The following is a 14,594-nucleotide window of genomic DNA, read 5'->3' as shown; positions in this document are numbered from 1 at the left end:
CTGGCTGGGGTCAGGGTCTCTGCTTTGGGGCTGGGGGTGGGGAGCTGGGTTAGGGTCCTCCCAGCTGCTGTTGTTTGGAGGCCCTGCATTTCTTTGCTTCCCGCAGGGGGTGGATTGGGGGTGCCCCCCCCCCCCCCCCCCCCCCCCCCGACTGCCGGCTGGGCAGCATGCCCATGCTGTGTGGACACCCCAGCCACACTGAGGGGCTTTGGGGGTCAGGACCGCGCGACACACTTGGGCCCCACTGAGGGGGCTCTCACTGCACTCCGGGAATCGTCTCACTCCCAGGGTGGGAGTCGGGTCTGGTTTGTAAAGGTGGAATAAAAACATTTGGAATAGAATGAGCCGTGGAGCAGTGTGCGATGGAGAAGGGGGGCGAGGGGGGGGGCGCAGGAGATGGAGCCTCACTAGGATCCATCTGTTCCCGTGCTGGCAGCACGGCCCTGGGCGTAGCACCGGGGCCAAAGGCGGAGAGGAACGGCTGCCAATCTCTGGGGCTGGAGCACGCGCGACCGTGGGCACCCCCCCCGCCACGCCCCACGCGACTCCTTCACTTCCGCCATCCCGCACTACGCTACCCCGCGTCACCTCCGCACCGCTTCCGGCTCTATCTCTCGCGAGAGCCGCGGTGCCTGCTGGGAGCAGGAGTCCGCGGCGGGGCCGGGCCGCGCGCGCGCGCCTCCGGGAGCTGTAGTCCTTGGGGGAGGGGACTCGGCTTCCCAGCGTGCCCCGCGCGGAGCCCGCGCTCCTGCTCTGCTCGCGCTCTCTCGCTCGCGCTCCCCGGGGTCTCAGCGCGGCGGCGGTAGCGGGGGGGGGGGGCAGCGGCGGCGGAGGCAGCGGGGGCGGCTCCGACCATGTCGGGCGAGGAGGAGACGGCCGAGCTCACCATCGCTGAGGACCTGGTGGTGACCAAGTACAAGATGGGGGGGGACATCGCCAACCGTGAGTGCAGGGCCGCGGGCGGGCGCGGGGCTCGGGGGGGGGGGGGGGAGGTGGTGCGGGGCCGTGGGGTGGGGGTGGGTGGTGCGCCCGGGGCGGCCCAGGTACCCACCGATGGCGGCCGCTGAAGGGCCGGGGGTGGCCGCGCGGATCACCCGGGGCCGAGGGGTGGGGATTCCCGGTGTTCCCCCCCTCCCCCACCTCGTGGTGTCCCTCCTCCGGTGCCCCCGGCCCGGCTCCGTGCGGCGGGCGCTGCCTGCACGTGGCCTCCACGCCCCACGTGCACCGGGCGGGGGGGGGCAGGGCCCGGTCGGGCTCTACGCACGGTCCCCGTCTCGTCCGGTTCCCCTCGGTTTCCCCGGTTTCCCCCGGTAGGGACGGGCGCGGGACTCGGCCACGAGGCCATGGACCCCCCCCCCCCTCAGTGCTGATCGTTCCACTCTTTTGTTCCCGTCCCCCCCCTCCCCCGCCGAGCCGAGGCGCGCTCCCGGGGTCGGGCAGTGCCGGGAATACCGTTGCGCCCTCCCCCGCCCCCCCCGTTACTGTTTCATCGTTTCTTTCCGCCTTCTCTTCGTTGCCCCCAACGGAGCTGACAGCCGCTCCCGCGAGCTCTGCATGGCCTCCCCCAGGTGCTCCCCAGCCCATGGGGATGTGGGATCCCACTCAAGAAGAGCTGGAGGGCTCTTGGCCCATGGAGGATGGTGTTATGCTCCCTCTTGGAGCACAACCCCGGGGTAGGATGGGGTCACCGCACTGTTGCTGCTGCCCTGAGTGCACCTGGAGGAGCAGCAGAGGGTTTCCCCGGGCGTTGTGGGCACCTTTGGGACACGAAGCAGCTCAGAGAGGTTCCCTGCTCAGTGCTGATGCTCTGACAGACACCAGCTCTCCATCTGCCCTTCTGCGGTGCTTTAATGTTTCCTGTTCTCACCTCTCTGTCCCCTGCCATCTACTAAAGGTCTTTCTAAAAGCTTTCTTATTTGTATTCCTCACAAATATCTGGGACCCGTGGAAAGATTACCAAAATGATGTGAATTGTAACTTGGAGGCTCACAGTCCTTCCCCTCCTGTTCTGTAGAGCACGAGGCACGCTGACACCCATCCTGTAAACCCAAATGCTAATTGTACACACTAGAGCACGCCCCAGCGTGAGTGCAGGCATCGTGTTGGAACTGGGCAGCCAAACTTTGCTGAGCTCCAGTGAGCACAGCGTGGTGGTGTCCCTGATATTGCTCTGCCATACAGACACAGTTCTGCAGAGTGAGGGTGTAACGCAGCGGGGCGGTTTCCTCCTGGTCCTACATGCCTGCGGCAGTGCCTCTGCCCTTTGATGTGCCATGCGTTGCTTCTCCACGTCTCCCAAGCAGTTTTCAAACCTGTTCCTATAGCTCTGAGTGCTCTGGAAAGAATGTGGGAGAGCAGTGTTGCTCCTTTGCGTGCCAGCCCTCCTCCACGCACTGAGAGGTGTGTGAGGCTGCAGCACTTCACCTGTGCACATCCCAGTATACGTTGATTTGCTCCTTCTCTTGGAGGAAACACCTTGGGAAAGCCAGTTCTCAAAAAGCAGTGTGCATCAAAGTGTCTGCAGCTCCCTCAGTGCGAAGCTGAGTCCTGAATGATTCCTTCTGTTGGAGACAATCTGGGCTCGTGGTGCTGTGTGATGAGCTTGGTTAACGTGCTCCGTGTCTGTGTTTCTCTGCAGGGGTCCTTCGTGCTGTGGTCGAAGAGGCAAACTCGGGAGCATCAGTTCTGTGCTTGTGTGAGAAGGGAGATGCCATGATCATGGAGGAGACAGGCAAGATTTTCAAGAAGGAAAAAGAAATGAAAAAAGGTGAGGCCTGCACGCCAGCGTGGCTCACTGGAGTTGTCCTGCTGGGCTGACGTGAGTGTGCAGCAGCACAGAAAGCATTACTTGCTGCTAATTATCATAGGAAATAGTTTACTTTTCCCAGAATGCCAGCCAGAACCCAACTCATCCTGTTTGTCCTGCTCGTAAGCATCACTGCTGAGCTGGTGCTTCCCAGTTCAATGCTCCACTCACTGTAATGAGAGTTACTTTGGACAACAACGTCCTCCCTTCGGGCAGGCCAGCCCTGTGGTTAGCACTTGTAGTTGATGGTTAGCACATCTGTAGTTGCCATGGAAATTGTGTGACTGATCTGTGTTCTGGAGACTTGGGGTCCCTTTTGCACATGTCTTGCTGCTGAGGATCAATTTCTTTGATGGCTGCTGGGGCAGGAGCACTCCACATGCTGCATTCTTCGCGCTTTTTCACCAGGAGATTATTTTTACCCTGCTTTACAAAGCTCAAGTTCAGTGACGCTCCACACTGGCTGAGCTGCTGCCTGTGCTGTGTGTACTTCATGAATTATTTCTCTTTTTCTTCCACAGGTATTGCCTTCCCAACGAGTATATCAGTAAATAACTGTGTCTGTCACTTCTCTCCCTTGAAGAGTGACCAAGACTACATCCTCAAAGATGGAGACTTGGTCAAAATGTAAGTTGGTTATCTTAAATCTTGGTTATGTTTCTCATGAGCTTGCTGTCGGCATCCAGGCTTTGCATTTTAAGTCCTGCTTGCTTTGTTAAGTACTTCCTTGAGATGGCTAATTACAGAATCTAATAGCTAATCGAGTCAAGCTTTTGAAATATGCCTGCGCCTTCGAATGCTTGGAGAAGTCACACCAGTTTCCTGAGCCATTAGGCCCCACCTGTAATTAACTCTCTTTGTGTTGCAGTGACCTGGGAGTCCACGTTGATGGCTTCATAGCGAATGTAGCACACAGTTTTGTCATAGATGCCTCAAAGGTAGGTTTTCCTTGGGCTGGTGCTTTTTAAACTGGGGAGGGACAAGGGATGGAGCTGTGGAGGTGGGAGTTCTACTTCCTATCTAGATCCCCCACTCTGGATCACTAGATGGAGGATCTCCAACTCTATAGACAGTCAAAACAGTAGTCTTGCTAATAAGAGGGAAAAGGACTTAACTCCAGATGAGCCTTTATTTTTCTGTTCTTTCAGGAAAACCCCGTGTCAGGCCGTAAAGCTGATGTCATCAAGGCAGCTCATCTCTGCGCTGAGGCTGCTCTGCGTTTGGTAAAGCCTGGAAACCAGGTGAGGGAGTGGTGTGTGTGAGTGTGCCTCGGTGCAGGTCGAGCTCTGCGGAGATGGGCTGTGTCACGTGCTCGCTCTGTGCAGAAAAAGAAAGGCCTGTGACCTCGCCTGGGAAGAATGGCCCATCTATGTGGGGAATCTGAGGGCAGCTGTCTGCAGACAGCTGAGCACTCCTGGGAGAGCACCGGGCCCTGGGGCGGGTGGCAGCAGCTTTGGATCCTGACCCGTGTGCCTATGGCCTCGCAGAGAATCCATGCTGCTTTTCCCACCCTCTCTGGGGGCAGCTGGGCACGCTGCCCACCCTCTGTGCCACACTCACTCAAGTCTCCCACTCTCAGCTCTCCCTCGCCCGGTGCTCAGACACCTCAGCAGCCGTAGGCGTTCTCCTTCAGCGCCGTGTTACTATTCCAGACACGCTCGTGTCGCTCTTAGTTCCCCGTGTTATCTCCTAAAGGAATGGTTTGTGGTGCAGGAGGCTGAGCTGACCTCGTGTTCTGCGTTATTTTTGTTGATAGGGGATTAAAAATGGAATCCTGACACCGGTCCTTTTTTTGGAGGTGTTAAAGCACCACTTGGTTTTATCACCAAATGCTGTCAGGTGAAAATTAACGGTCGTGCTTCTGGCTTGAGTTTAAAACCCTTAATGTGTTTACATGTGTTCTTCATCCAGAATACACAAGTGACAGACGCGTGGAACAAAATAGCCCACTCATTTCACTGCACACCCATTGAAGGTAAGGGCTGGGGAGCAGCTGATGCAGACGTGTTAATTAATTACACACTCAATCCTGAGCTGCCATGTTCAGATTCAGGGGAGCATTTCCTGACTATAGGTCCTAGATGTGCCATCTCTAAATGCAGCCATCTTTGCTTCAAAATCCTTTCAGGACCATTCTTTCTTCTGTATTGTGATTTATTTTTTTTTAAAGATGTGTTCATGTAGAAAGAGTAAACATGGGCTTCCAGGACTAGGTGGTGTCCTGGCTTCTGGACTTCCCATTGACCTTGGGCCCTTTGCTTCAGCCTTGACCACTTGTAGTTAAAGCCCCTTCTGTGAATACATAAAAGTTTGTTTCCATTGCAAAAGATGCCCATAGATGTGCAGGGTATGTCATTTCCTCCCTTACAACGAGAAACCAATTCATGTTTTCTTCTCACAGCGTTCATAACGGGGGGGTGGGGAGGCCCTGGGACAGCTGCATGGAAAGGTGGTGAGAGAGAGCTCAGCTTGACATGTGAGGACCCTTTTCTCCTAATCAGTGCCATCACTGAGTAGCCACAATTAGCTTGGTCTGCTGTTAGTTAAATTTCCTGAAATGCTGTAAAGCTGGCTCAGTGTTTTTGCTTGCCTCGGCCCAGCCCTGGAACGTCAGCTCCCTGTTTTTGTGTGGGATGGCTTTGTGGGTCTCCTCAATGCTTTGCTCCTTTCTCTGTGAAACAGCATGGCACGAGCTGCAGTGAGGAGGCGGCTGCTCACGCTGTCAAGGGCTGTTTTGGAAACAGCCAAGTGCTGTAATTATCAAGGCTCTGGCAGCAGCATCAGGCCCCAGCTGATGAAAACAAATGGAGCTGCTGGGCTCACACTGGCCTTCCCCAAAGGAGACACGTGTCTCTGTGCTGGGCTGTGGACTGGAGACGTGGGCTAGGCTTCAGTTTGGAGGTGAACCGTAGGGCAGGAAAGTGAATTCAGCCCCACAACATGTGCTTTGAGTGCTGTACAGCCTAGACAGTGGTGAGAGAACCTGAAGTTTCCGTTAAAAGCACCCAGGAATGCAACATAAGTGCTTGCAGGTTCACCTCCAGTGCATCCCAAGCTGCTTTTTTAAGAAGCAGCAAGGCTGGGGAGGACTCTGCTGCAGGCCGTGCCCCTCCCTAGCTGCTTGCAGCTTCTCCTGCTGAGGAGAGGAAGCATCCCTGAAGTCAGGAAGGACTCTGGGGAGCTCCACATCTCTGTCTGCAGCAGTGTGAAGCTAAGGGAGTGCTAACACCCAAGATGGTTTGCTCAACAGTTGGCTCTAGCTGAAGGCTGCAGCCCTGAGCACTGGAGTGTTAATGATGTAAGTCCCCATGTAGCTGGTTTGCAGCTCTGAGGTGTTAATGGATTCTTTTATCACGGCAGGGATGCTGTCACACCAGCTGAAGCAGCACGTGATCGATGGAGAGAAAACAATCATCCAGAACCCTACAGACCAGCAAAAGTGAGCATCACCTCTGGAGCTGCCACTTTCTCCAGTGTGTGGGAGGGGTGTGGCTAGGTCTGGGATTCTGATCCTATTTCTCACTTTCTTGGCTATGGTATCAGGTGGGGGTGGAGCAGGTATGTTTGCACCTAGTGGCTGAGTGCCACCGTGGCAGAATTTCACCGGGGGAGACCGCTCCCTGCACTTGAAGTCTGACCCAGAATGGGATCATTACACTCTTACTTTGGCTATATGCACACTGTGGCTCTGTGCTCAGGGTTTGTTCTGAGAAAGAAGCAGAAAGTCTGTGTCACGGGACTCCTCGCTGGCACCTGCGGGTGTTCTTGGTTTATATCCAGTTTCTGGAAGGAGTCTCCATCAGTAAATTACAGCCTGTGTCCCCGGGGGCTGCCAGCAAAATAACCAAGCATTGCTCGCTGTAGCAGTGGATGCTCATTCACCAGGAGGTGTGCCAGGGCCTGCTGTTGTCTCGTAGAAGCTGCCAGGAGCCCACTGGAGGGTGATCACTGTCAGTAGGATCTCAGGCTGATTTTGAACTAATGAGCAGGATGTGTCACTCTGTTCTGTTCCAGCATCTTCTCTCTCTCAGGGATGCGGTCAGGGCAGCATCTCAAGCTGGGTATTTAGAGCTCAGTGGTTTAAATCCAGAGCTTGGCTTGCAAGGTCTGAGGTGTAGTGGTGAGCCAGGTGTGGTGGGCCCTTGCTCTGCCTACAGCGTGACCACAAGTTCACAGAGCTGGTGCTGAGTGTCAGAGACCTCCATTCAGTGGGGTGGAATGACTTCTCGTGGGCAGGAACAGCACTAGTTTGTCCTTGTTTTTCTCTACCAGCTTGTCACTGACTAGCTCTAGTGCCCAACATGCAAGACTTCAATTTTTGTGCCAGCTTTTGCTCTTCTGGTCAAGGTCCTGGTCGCTTTGTAGCACCCTAGCACTGCTTTGTGCTCATACGCCCTCTCTGGCTAAGCTCAGCATGGGCTTGTTTGAGGAGCTGTGGCTGTGTAGCCACAGAGGTTTTGTCTTCTCTCCTTACCTTTGTTTAACTCACCAAACTTCTTTCTTCCAGGAAGGACCACGAAAAAGCAGAATTTGAGGTTCATGAAGTTTATGCAGTTGATGTTCTTGTCAGCAGTGGGGAGGGAAAGGTGAGTCCCGGTTCGCTGCCCCTCTGTGCACAGTCAGACTCGGTGTTTCCAAGCAGTCATCACCAATTTGTGGTGCTCATGGCTGGATCCTTCTATGTGCCCATCCCAGCAGGGGATCCCTGTGTCTTTTTAGGTGTAGATTTTTCCATCAAAAAGGTTAAGCTGTGCTTTTACAGTGTCAGAGTACGGACAGCGCCTGTCAGGTGTAGCTGCCCTGACACATCCATTGGTTGATGTGGTTGAGGAAGTGCTGCTCTGCTCCTTTCCTGCTCTCAGCTCCATTTGTATTTTCAGGCTAAGGATGCTGGGCAGAGAACTACAATTTACAAAAGGGACCCCTCCAAACAGTACGGCTTGAAGATGAAAACCTCCCGTGCCTTTTTCAGCGAGGTGGAGAGGCGCTTTGATACCATGCCATTTACTCTCAGGTATTTGCTTTTATTCATGACCTCCTCTTGTGTTCAGAGCTGGATGCTTTGCGTGAGCTCACAGACCACACTGACAGCAAAAGTGATTTGACTGATTATCTGCCACAGAGGTGGAGGCAGCCTTGCTGTGTTGTGTTGCAGTTTGCTGTATTTGAGCCTGGGAGTGGGTGGAGGAAGGAAGTTACAGGCTCAAGCTGGAATCCCAGGCACAGTTTGAGGATTGGAGAATCTCCTGTGCCTTGTGTGGCAGGTGAGGAGCCTGAAGTTGTGGTTCAAATAAAATACTATCGGGTTGCAGCATGAGGAGAGGAGGCAGATCCAGTCAATTTTTGTAAGTGACGCACTCTGAAAATAAGAAAACAATGTTTGTGTGACCCTTTCCATGCTTAAATCCATTTGTTTTCTCTGCTCTCTGAAGGCAGTAGGTTCATCCAGCAGTTCCCTGCTCTGACAGCAGCAGTGCTGGGCAAGAGGGGATGTAAAGCAAACCAAGCATCCGGCTTGATCCTAGGGGCAGTTCTGAAGCCTGTGGGGTGGAATCTGCCTCAGCTGTGGCTCCCATTCCTCTGCAGGGCGTTTGAAGATGAGAAGAAGGCCAGGATGGGGGTGGTGGAATGCGCCAAACACGAGCTGCTCCAGCCTTTCAACGTCCTCTACGAGAAGGAAGGTGAGTGGTGCTGAGGGGAGGGCTGGGAGCTGAATGTGGATGGGTGCTCAGCTGGAGGTCACTTCCCAACACTGGTGCTGACTGCTGTTGTTTCAATGCCAGAGATACACTTCGAGGGCCCTGGCACTCATCCTTCAGGAAACTCATTACCTGTTGGCTTCTGGGCCTTGTTTTGGAATCGTACCAGTGATTAGCTGAAATTTCTCATAGAGTGATTCCCTAGACAGGAGGTTCTGATGGTTGAAACCCTCTGGTTTGCTTACCAAGGAGTTCCCACAAGATGTTTTGCAGCAGCGAGTGTGGGAACAGCACCGGAGTTGGAATAGCACCTGGATGGGAACATCCACCCAGGCACCCAGCAGAGCAGATGCACAGGGGGCTGTGGTGCAGTAATGCCTGTTTCTTCTTTGCAGGAGAGTTTGTTGCACAATTTAAATTCACAGTGCTTTTAATGCCTAATGGTCCTATGAGGATAACCAGTGGCCCCTTTGAACCTGAGCTCTACAAGTCGGAGTTTGAGGTGCAAGATGGAGAGCTGAAGGTTGGTTAAAAAAAAAAAACAAACAGAAAACACACATCAAAATAGGTGTAGCACATCACGTGGGTTACCCTTTGTACTGCTTGGGATGAAGGTGGGAATTAAAATCCAGAAGACTGCTCTGAGGCAGGAGCTTAAAAAGCAAAAGCTCAGCCCTTACAGCCGAGTTTCCTGCATGTCCAAGGTCAGCAGTAAGTCATGATGCAAGTCATTGGCTCATTGTACTCCTGCAGCACCAAGAATGTACTTTAGACAAGGCTGGGCTCCTATTTCCTGCATCAAACACAAGCTTTTGCTTGTGATAGCAGCACCCAGCCCTTTCTTACGAGTCACTGAGAAGCCTGGACAGCTGGCCTCAAGGCCTCGTTCCTCAGTGAAGCATGGGGCTGTGGCATTCCCCATCTGTCACTATGCCCGTTAAGACTTACCACCATGCCATGGCTGGCAGTGCTCATTCTGCTTTAAAGGCATTTCCTTTTATCTTCTGTCAAAAAAAGAATACAGCTTTCAAGCTTCTTATGTTTCCTTCCTGTCTCCAGGCCCTTCTACAAAGTTCTGCAAGTCGGAAGACCCAGAAAAAGAAGAAAAAGAAGGTAATTTAGTCAGGTTTTGGGAGGATTTGGCCTGGTATGCCCAGGGTGTGGGGAGAAAAGTCCTCTTTTCCTCCCAGAAAGGTTCCTCGGGTGGGCTCCTTTGTGGCCATGCGTGGTCTGTCTGCCCCTTGCTGGTGTTCTGAGTGCAGCTGTGGCTTTGTTTCCTCAGGCCTCCAAGAATGCAGAGAATGCCACCACGGGAGAGACAGCGGAAGAGAATGAGGCTGGTGACTGAGTGGTTCCTGCTCCCTCTGGGTAGCACCCGGTTCTCACACACACACACACACACCCTTTCCCCCTCCAAAAAAAACAAAAACCAACAACCAAACCAGAAACACAAAATCTAGCTCTGTTTGTCTCTTACAACCAAATGACAGACAGCCTGGATGTCCCACCGACTACAACCAGCTCCTATTGATTTTGCCAATGAGGGAGGATTCTCTCAGCCACTTCAGACTACTTAAAGCAGAAAAATAAAATCAGGAGTAAAAGCTAGTCTACATCCACTCTTTCTAACCTTTTATACTACTCGTACTTGTTAAAGAGGTGAACAACTAAGCCATTCCCAGTGAGAGGGAGCTCAGAGAGCTGTCTGCTTTCTTCTTCCTCCTCTTTCTGTTTTTAATTTCTCCCTTTACAGATTTTCTTGGAGATGATGATGCCCTCAAAAAAGTGATCTGTGTTTAGTGATGTGCCCTGTCCGTTACCTCAGGGCAGAGGATTTCTCACTCTTTTAAACCTCTACGTTGTACACCGATAATTGGGAAAGAAAAAACAAAATGAAAACCAGATTTTATGGCCCTGGTGACACTGTAGACCGTCCCCTCTCTGCCTTGGTTTACCTATAAACACTCTGTTTTTACTAGATCGCTGTGCTGAGCTTGTTTTTAAATCCAGTTGCCCAACACCAGAGGAAGCAGTCGGTGCTCCGTGATGCCAGGCTCGCTCCTTCCCCACGGCCGCTGTTGTGTGTGATGTTCCACTCAGTGGGTGCAGGCTGAGAGCAGCCAGGGGTACTGCCTGTCCATAGCGAGCCTTTTATTTTTAATTATTATTATTTTTTAAGGAAAACCCACCAACAAACGCTGAATTCAATACATTTGGATGCACGAGGGCTTTCCTTCGCTGGTGTCTGGCTGTTCACCTGTGGCCAAACTCAGGTGGAGCCCTGAAGGCCCCACAGGCACCACAGCCTGAACACAACTACCCCCAAAAAATCAAGAACAGTGCTTTTCTTCTGCCCGTTCCCATCCCCACTACGCTGTCCCACTGCCCCTGGGGAACCCTTTGGCGTTTTTAAGCAATATTCTGTCCACTCAGAGCTCATCCTTCTCACCCCGCGGATTTATAAACCACTAAGAACTTGCTGGAGGTGTATTTAATTTTCTATTTTTACATAAACAAGGTGACCTCTTGATACGAGAAAATCCACTTGTTTTAAGATTTTGAAAAGCAAAAGCTCCCGAGAAGAACTCTGTAAACCGACTCTGTTTTCCAAATAAAGCTGACTCGTGGCATCTCTTTGCACGGAGACGTGGCTCTGCTGATTGGGGCCGGGGGGGGGGTGGTGGTTCACTGCGAACCGGTCCGGGAAGAGCGGCGCGGTGCAAAATGGCGGCTGCGGCCCGGACTACAATTCCCGGCATGCCCCAGGGATGCGACTACACCTCCCGGCACACCCTGCGCGGCGGAGGGGGCGTGGCTTCGGCTCTGCGCTATAAATACGCCGCGGCGAGAGGGCTGATTCTCTCGGCCGCTGCTGCCGCCATTTTGTTGGTGGCCGCCACCATCCGCCTCCATCCGTCGCCAGGGCCGCCGCCGCCGCACCGGGACTAAGCGCGGCGCGAGCGCGCCGCCATGAGGGCCAAGGTGAGCGGCGGGGGCGACGCTGAGGGGGAGCGATGGCGCCTTGTAACGAACCGCGTCCCTGGCAGCGGTGTTGAGGGAGCGGGGAGGTCTCTGTTGGGTCGTGGAACGGGAGCGGGGTCTCTCGGTGCGGGGGGCACGGCGGGGCGGTGCCGTGGTTCTGGGGGTTGAGCCTAGGGCCGCGGGGATGTGTCGGGCGGGGAGGTGGGAACTGGTGGTGGTAATGGGGAAGGGGCCGGGAGCCGCGCGCCGCACGCACTCACCCGCTGCTCTTCTCCCTCCGTAGTGGCGCAAGAAGCGAATGCGCAGGTACGTGTGAGCACACCCCGCGGGACCGGGGCTCAGTGGCTGGAGCCGGTAACGGCGGCTGCTCCCGGGCTGTCAGCGCGGTTCCGGGCTGTGACGCGGCTCTGTCCCTTAGGCTGAAGCGCAAGAGGAGGAAGATGCGACAGAGGTCCAAGTAGTGCTGCGACCAGACCGGGCCGGCTGTGGAGGAGCGGTCCCAGCGTCGCGGGGCCGTGATGGGGGCCCGTCCCGCCGCACCGGGTCCGCTCCGCGCTGCGTGGCGCCGCTAATAAAGTTGGAAATGTGTTCGGACGCGTTTGGTGTTTTATTTGGGGTTGGGGCGGGCGCGGTGCCCACGGAGCGCCGGTTGGGAGGGAGCTGCAATGGGATAAACAGCGGACCGGGGGAGGGAGGCCTCGGTTCCATGACTCCGAGAGGTGAAGCGGCAGCTGCAGAACAGCGGGCGCGTTCCGTGCCGGTACCGGAGCGGGCTCAGAGCGGCGGAGCAACCCCGCGGGGCTGAGGCCCTCGGCGCGCCGCGATTGTGGCGGCGCGCTCTTATGACGTCACTCACCCGGAAGAAGCGCTCCGGCCGCGCACGCGTTACGCTGCAAGGAAGCGCGCAGCTCCTTCCGGGGTGCCCCGGAAGTAGCATGTAGCACTTCCTGCCCGGCGCAGAGCCGCGGCCGGAAGGGACCGCTCATTGTTGGCACTGGAGAACTCGCGAGGAGACCGCGAGCGGGTGAGTGCGGGGCTGCAGCGGGGCGCGAGGGGCTGAGCCGGGCCGGGCCGAGCTGTGCTGCGCCGGGCTGGGGCCTCGCGGTTGGCCGCATCCGCTCCGCCCCTCTCCAAGCTGGGCCCCGCCGCGGGCCCCACCGCTGGGCCTTCTCCGGGGCTGCGGACGGTTCCTATGGAGACCCCGCGGGGGCAGTGTTGTTCCTCCCCCTGCTCGCAGCGCTCCGTGCCGGGCCCGGTTCCCACGGGGCTGTGCCGGGCTTTTGTGGGGCCCCGCAGCCCCGAGCTCCCCCTGTGGGCTCGGGCCGCCCCTTGCCCGCCGCCGCGCTCCCCGCTGTTTCCGCGTGGCCTCGGACCCGGCGCTGCTCCCGGCTGCCCGGCCCGGCCCCTCACCCTTCCTCCTCTCCTTCCCTCCGCAGCGCCCCCGCGGCGGCAAAGATGCCCGACCGGGACGGCTACAGCAACAGCGGTGGCGATGAGGCGGGTGCTGACGCTGACGATATATGTCGCGATTTCCTGCGCAACGTCTGCAAGCGGGGAAAACGCTGCCGCTTCCGACACCCCGACATCAGCGAGGTGACCAACCTGGGCGTGCGCAAGAACGAGTTCATCTTCTGCCACGACTTCCAGAACAAGGAGTGCGTACGCCTCAACTGCCGCTTCATCCATGGCACCAAGGAGGATGAGGACTGCTACAAGAAGACGGGTGAGCTGCCCCCGCGCCTGCGGCAGAAGGTGGCAGCAGGGCTTGGCCTCTCACCCGCTGACCTGCCCAACAGCAAGGCGGAGGTGCCCATTTGCAGGGACTTCTTGAAGGGTGACTGTCAGCGGGGTGCCAAGTGCAAGTTCCAGCACCTGCAGCGGGACTATGAGTATGAGGCACGGGGTATGGCCACTCGTGAGCCAGGCATGGTCACCGCCGTGCGCCGTTATGATCCCTACGATGCCATATACGACAGCGACCGCTACGATGACCACGAGCCCCTGCTGAAACGGCGGCGGGTGGATGGGCTGTCCTTCGAGACCTACGAGTACAGCTTTGCCAACCCACGGACAGTGGAGTACCGGCTGCTGGAGGAGGAAAACATCATGCTGCGGAAGCGCGTGGAGGACCTCAAGAAGCAGGTGAACAACCTGATGGCGACCAACGAGGTGCTGTTGGAGCAGAACGCCCAGTTCCGTAACCAGGCCAAGGTGATGACACTGAGCTCTACCGCCACAGCCACCGAGCAGACTCTGGCCCCCACCGTGGGCACCGTCACCAATTACAACCACAGCATCGCGCAGACCCACACCACGCTCAGCAGCCAGGCCTTGCAGCCCCGGCCTGTCTCCCAGCAGGATTTGGTAGCGCCTGCTGGTGCCCAGGCAGCACCCCCGGCCAACGCTGCACCCCCCATGAACCCCGAAATCACCCCTCTCTCAGCCGCCCTGGCACAGACCATTGCCCAGGGCATGGCTCCCCCGGTCTCCATGGCCCCGGTGGCCGTCTCAGTGGCTCCGGTGGCCGTGTCAATGGCGCAGCCGCTGGGAGGCATCACCATGAGCCACGCCACCACCCCGATGGTGACGTACCCCATTGCCTCGCAGAGCATGCGGATAACGGCCATGCCGCACTGACGGCCCTTCTGTGCCCCCACCTTCACCCCCACGTTTGGGGGGTGAGCGATGTGGAACTGAAGAACCCTCGGGACCTTCGTATCCGTGCTGGGGCTGGAGGAAGGGGTGTCTCCTCAGCCCCTGGCACAGCTGACCTTGAGCCGTGTTTGTGTGGCGGTGGATTCAGGGATGAGGGATAAATGGTGCAGGGGTGCCCAGAGCCCCCACTCTCTCAGTAGCCCCTGGAATGGGACAGAGGGATAACCCTGGGACAGAAGGACATGCTGCGGGGGTCCCCTTCTGGCTCTATCATGGGGCTGAGCCAGGGGGAGGAGGGGGAGGCAGCATCTCAGCACCTCAGCGCAGCCCCCCCCTGCCGCGTTCCGTGTAACGTTTTCAGCCATTAAACGCAGTGATTCCAAGCGGCGTCCCCCACGGGCCCAACGGAGCCGGGGTCGGGATGGCGGCACCGTGAGGTCTCGAGGGGTGGG

The 14,594-nt window shown here is 56.5% G+C and overlaps 2 protein-coding genes and 1 long non-coding RNA gene across 3 annotated transcripts; all 3 read left to right on the top strand.

The window, feature by feature from the left end:
- Positions 1-820: 820 nt before the first annotated feature.
- On the top strand, positions 821-10,271 carry PA2G4 (proliferation-associated 2G4). The gene is made up of 13 exons (XM_065753908.1): positions 821-942; positions 2,639-2,767; positions 3,328-3,433; positions 3,675-3,744; positions 3,955-4,047; positions 4,718-4,781; positions 6,167-6,245; positions 7,314-7,392; positions 7,687-7,820; positions 8,393-8,487; positions 8,901-9,028; positions 9,565-9,618; positions 9,788-10,271. Exons 1-13 carry the CDS (start codon positions 855-857, stop codon positions 9,851-9,853), a joined length of 1,185 nt encoding a protein of 394 aa, XP_065609980.1. The 5' UTR covers positions 821-854; the 3' UTR covers positions 9,854-10,271.
- A 1,076-nt stretch (positions 10,272-11,347) lies between these two features.
- Positions 11,348-12,081, top strand: LOC136059791 (uncharacterized). The gene is made up of 3 exons (XR_010623304.1): positions 11,348-11,487; positions 11,771-11,793; positions 11,906-12,081. It is a non-coding gene; the product is annotated as an uncharacterized LOC136059791 (long non-coding RNA).
- Positions 12,082-12,329: 248 nt separating this feature from the next.
- ZC3H10 (zinc finger CCCH-type containing 10) lies at positions 12,330-14,435 on the top strand. The gene is given in 2 exon segments (XM_065753899.1): positions 12,330-12,511; positions 12,924-14,435. Coding segments are annotated over 2 exon segments (1,383 nt in total). The 3' UTR covers positions 14,125-14,435.
- The last annotated feature ends 159 nt before the right edge of the window (positions 14,436-14,594 follow it).

Source organism: Cyrtonyx montezumae, unplaced genomic scaffold (assembly GCF_038088225.1).
Source record: "Cyrtonyx montezumae isolate F1298 unplaced genomic scaffold, pur_monq_1.0 scaffold_85, whole genome shotgun sequence".
NCBI classification, from domain to species: Eukaryota; Metazoa; Chordata; class Aves; order Galliformes; family Odontophoridae; genus Cyrtonyx; species Cyrtonyx montezumae.
This window is presented reverse-complemented; position numbering and strand designations above follow the sequence as displayed.

What these genes read in the sequence shown, in the direction of transcription:
- PA2G4 (XM_065753908.1), top strand. Translation starts at nt 855, where the DNA reads ATGTCGGGCGAGGAGGAGACGGCCGAGCTCACCATCGCTGAGGACCTG. An exon ending in TCACTGCACACCCATTGAAG is followed by an intron (nt 4,782 to 6,166) that starts GTAAGGGCTGGG and finishes TTATCACGGCAG; the next exon opens with GGATGCTGTCACACCAGCTG. An exon ending in TCAGCAGTGGGGAGGGAAAG is followed by an intron (nt 7,393 to 7,686) that starts GTGAGTCCCGGT and finishes TTGTATTTTCAG; the next exon opens with GCTAAGGATGCTGGGCAGAG.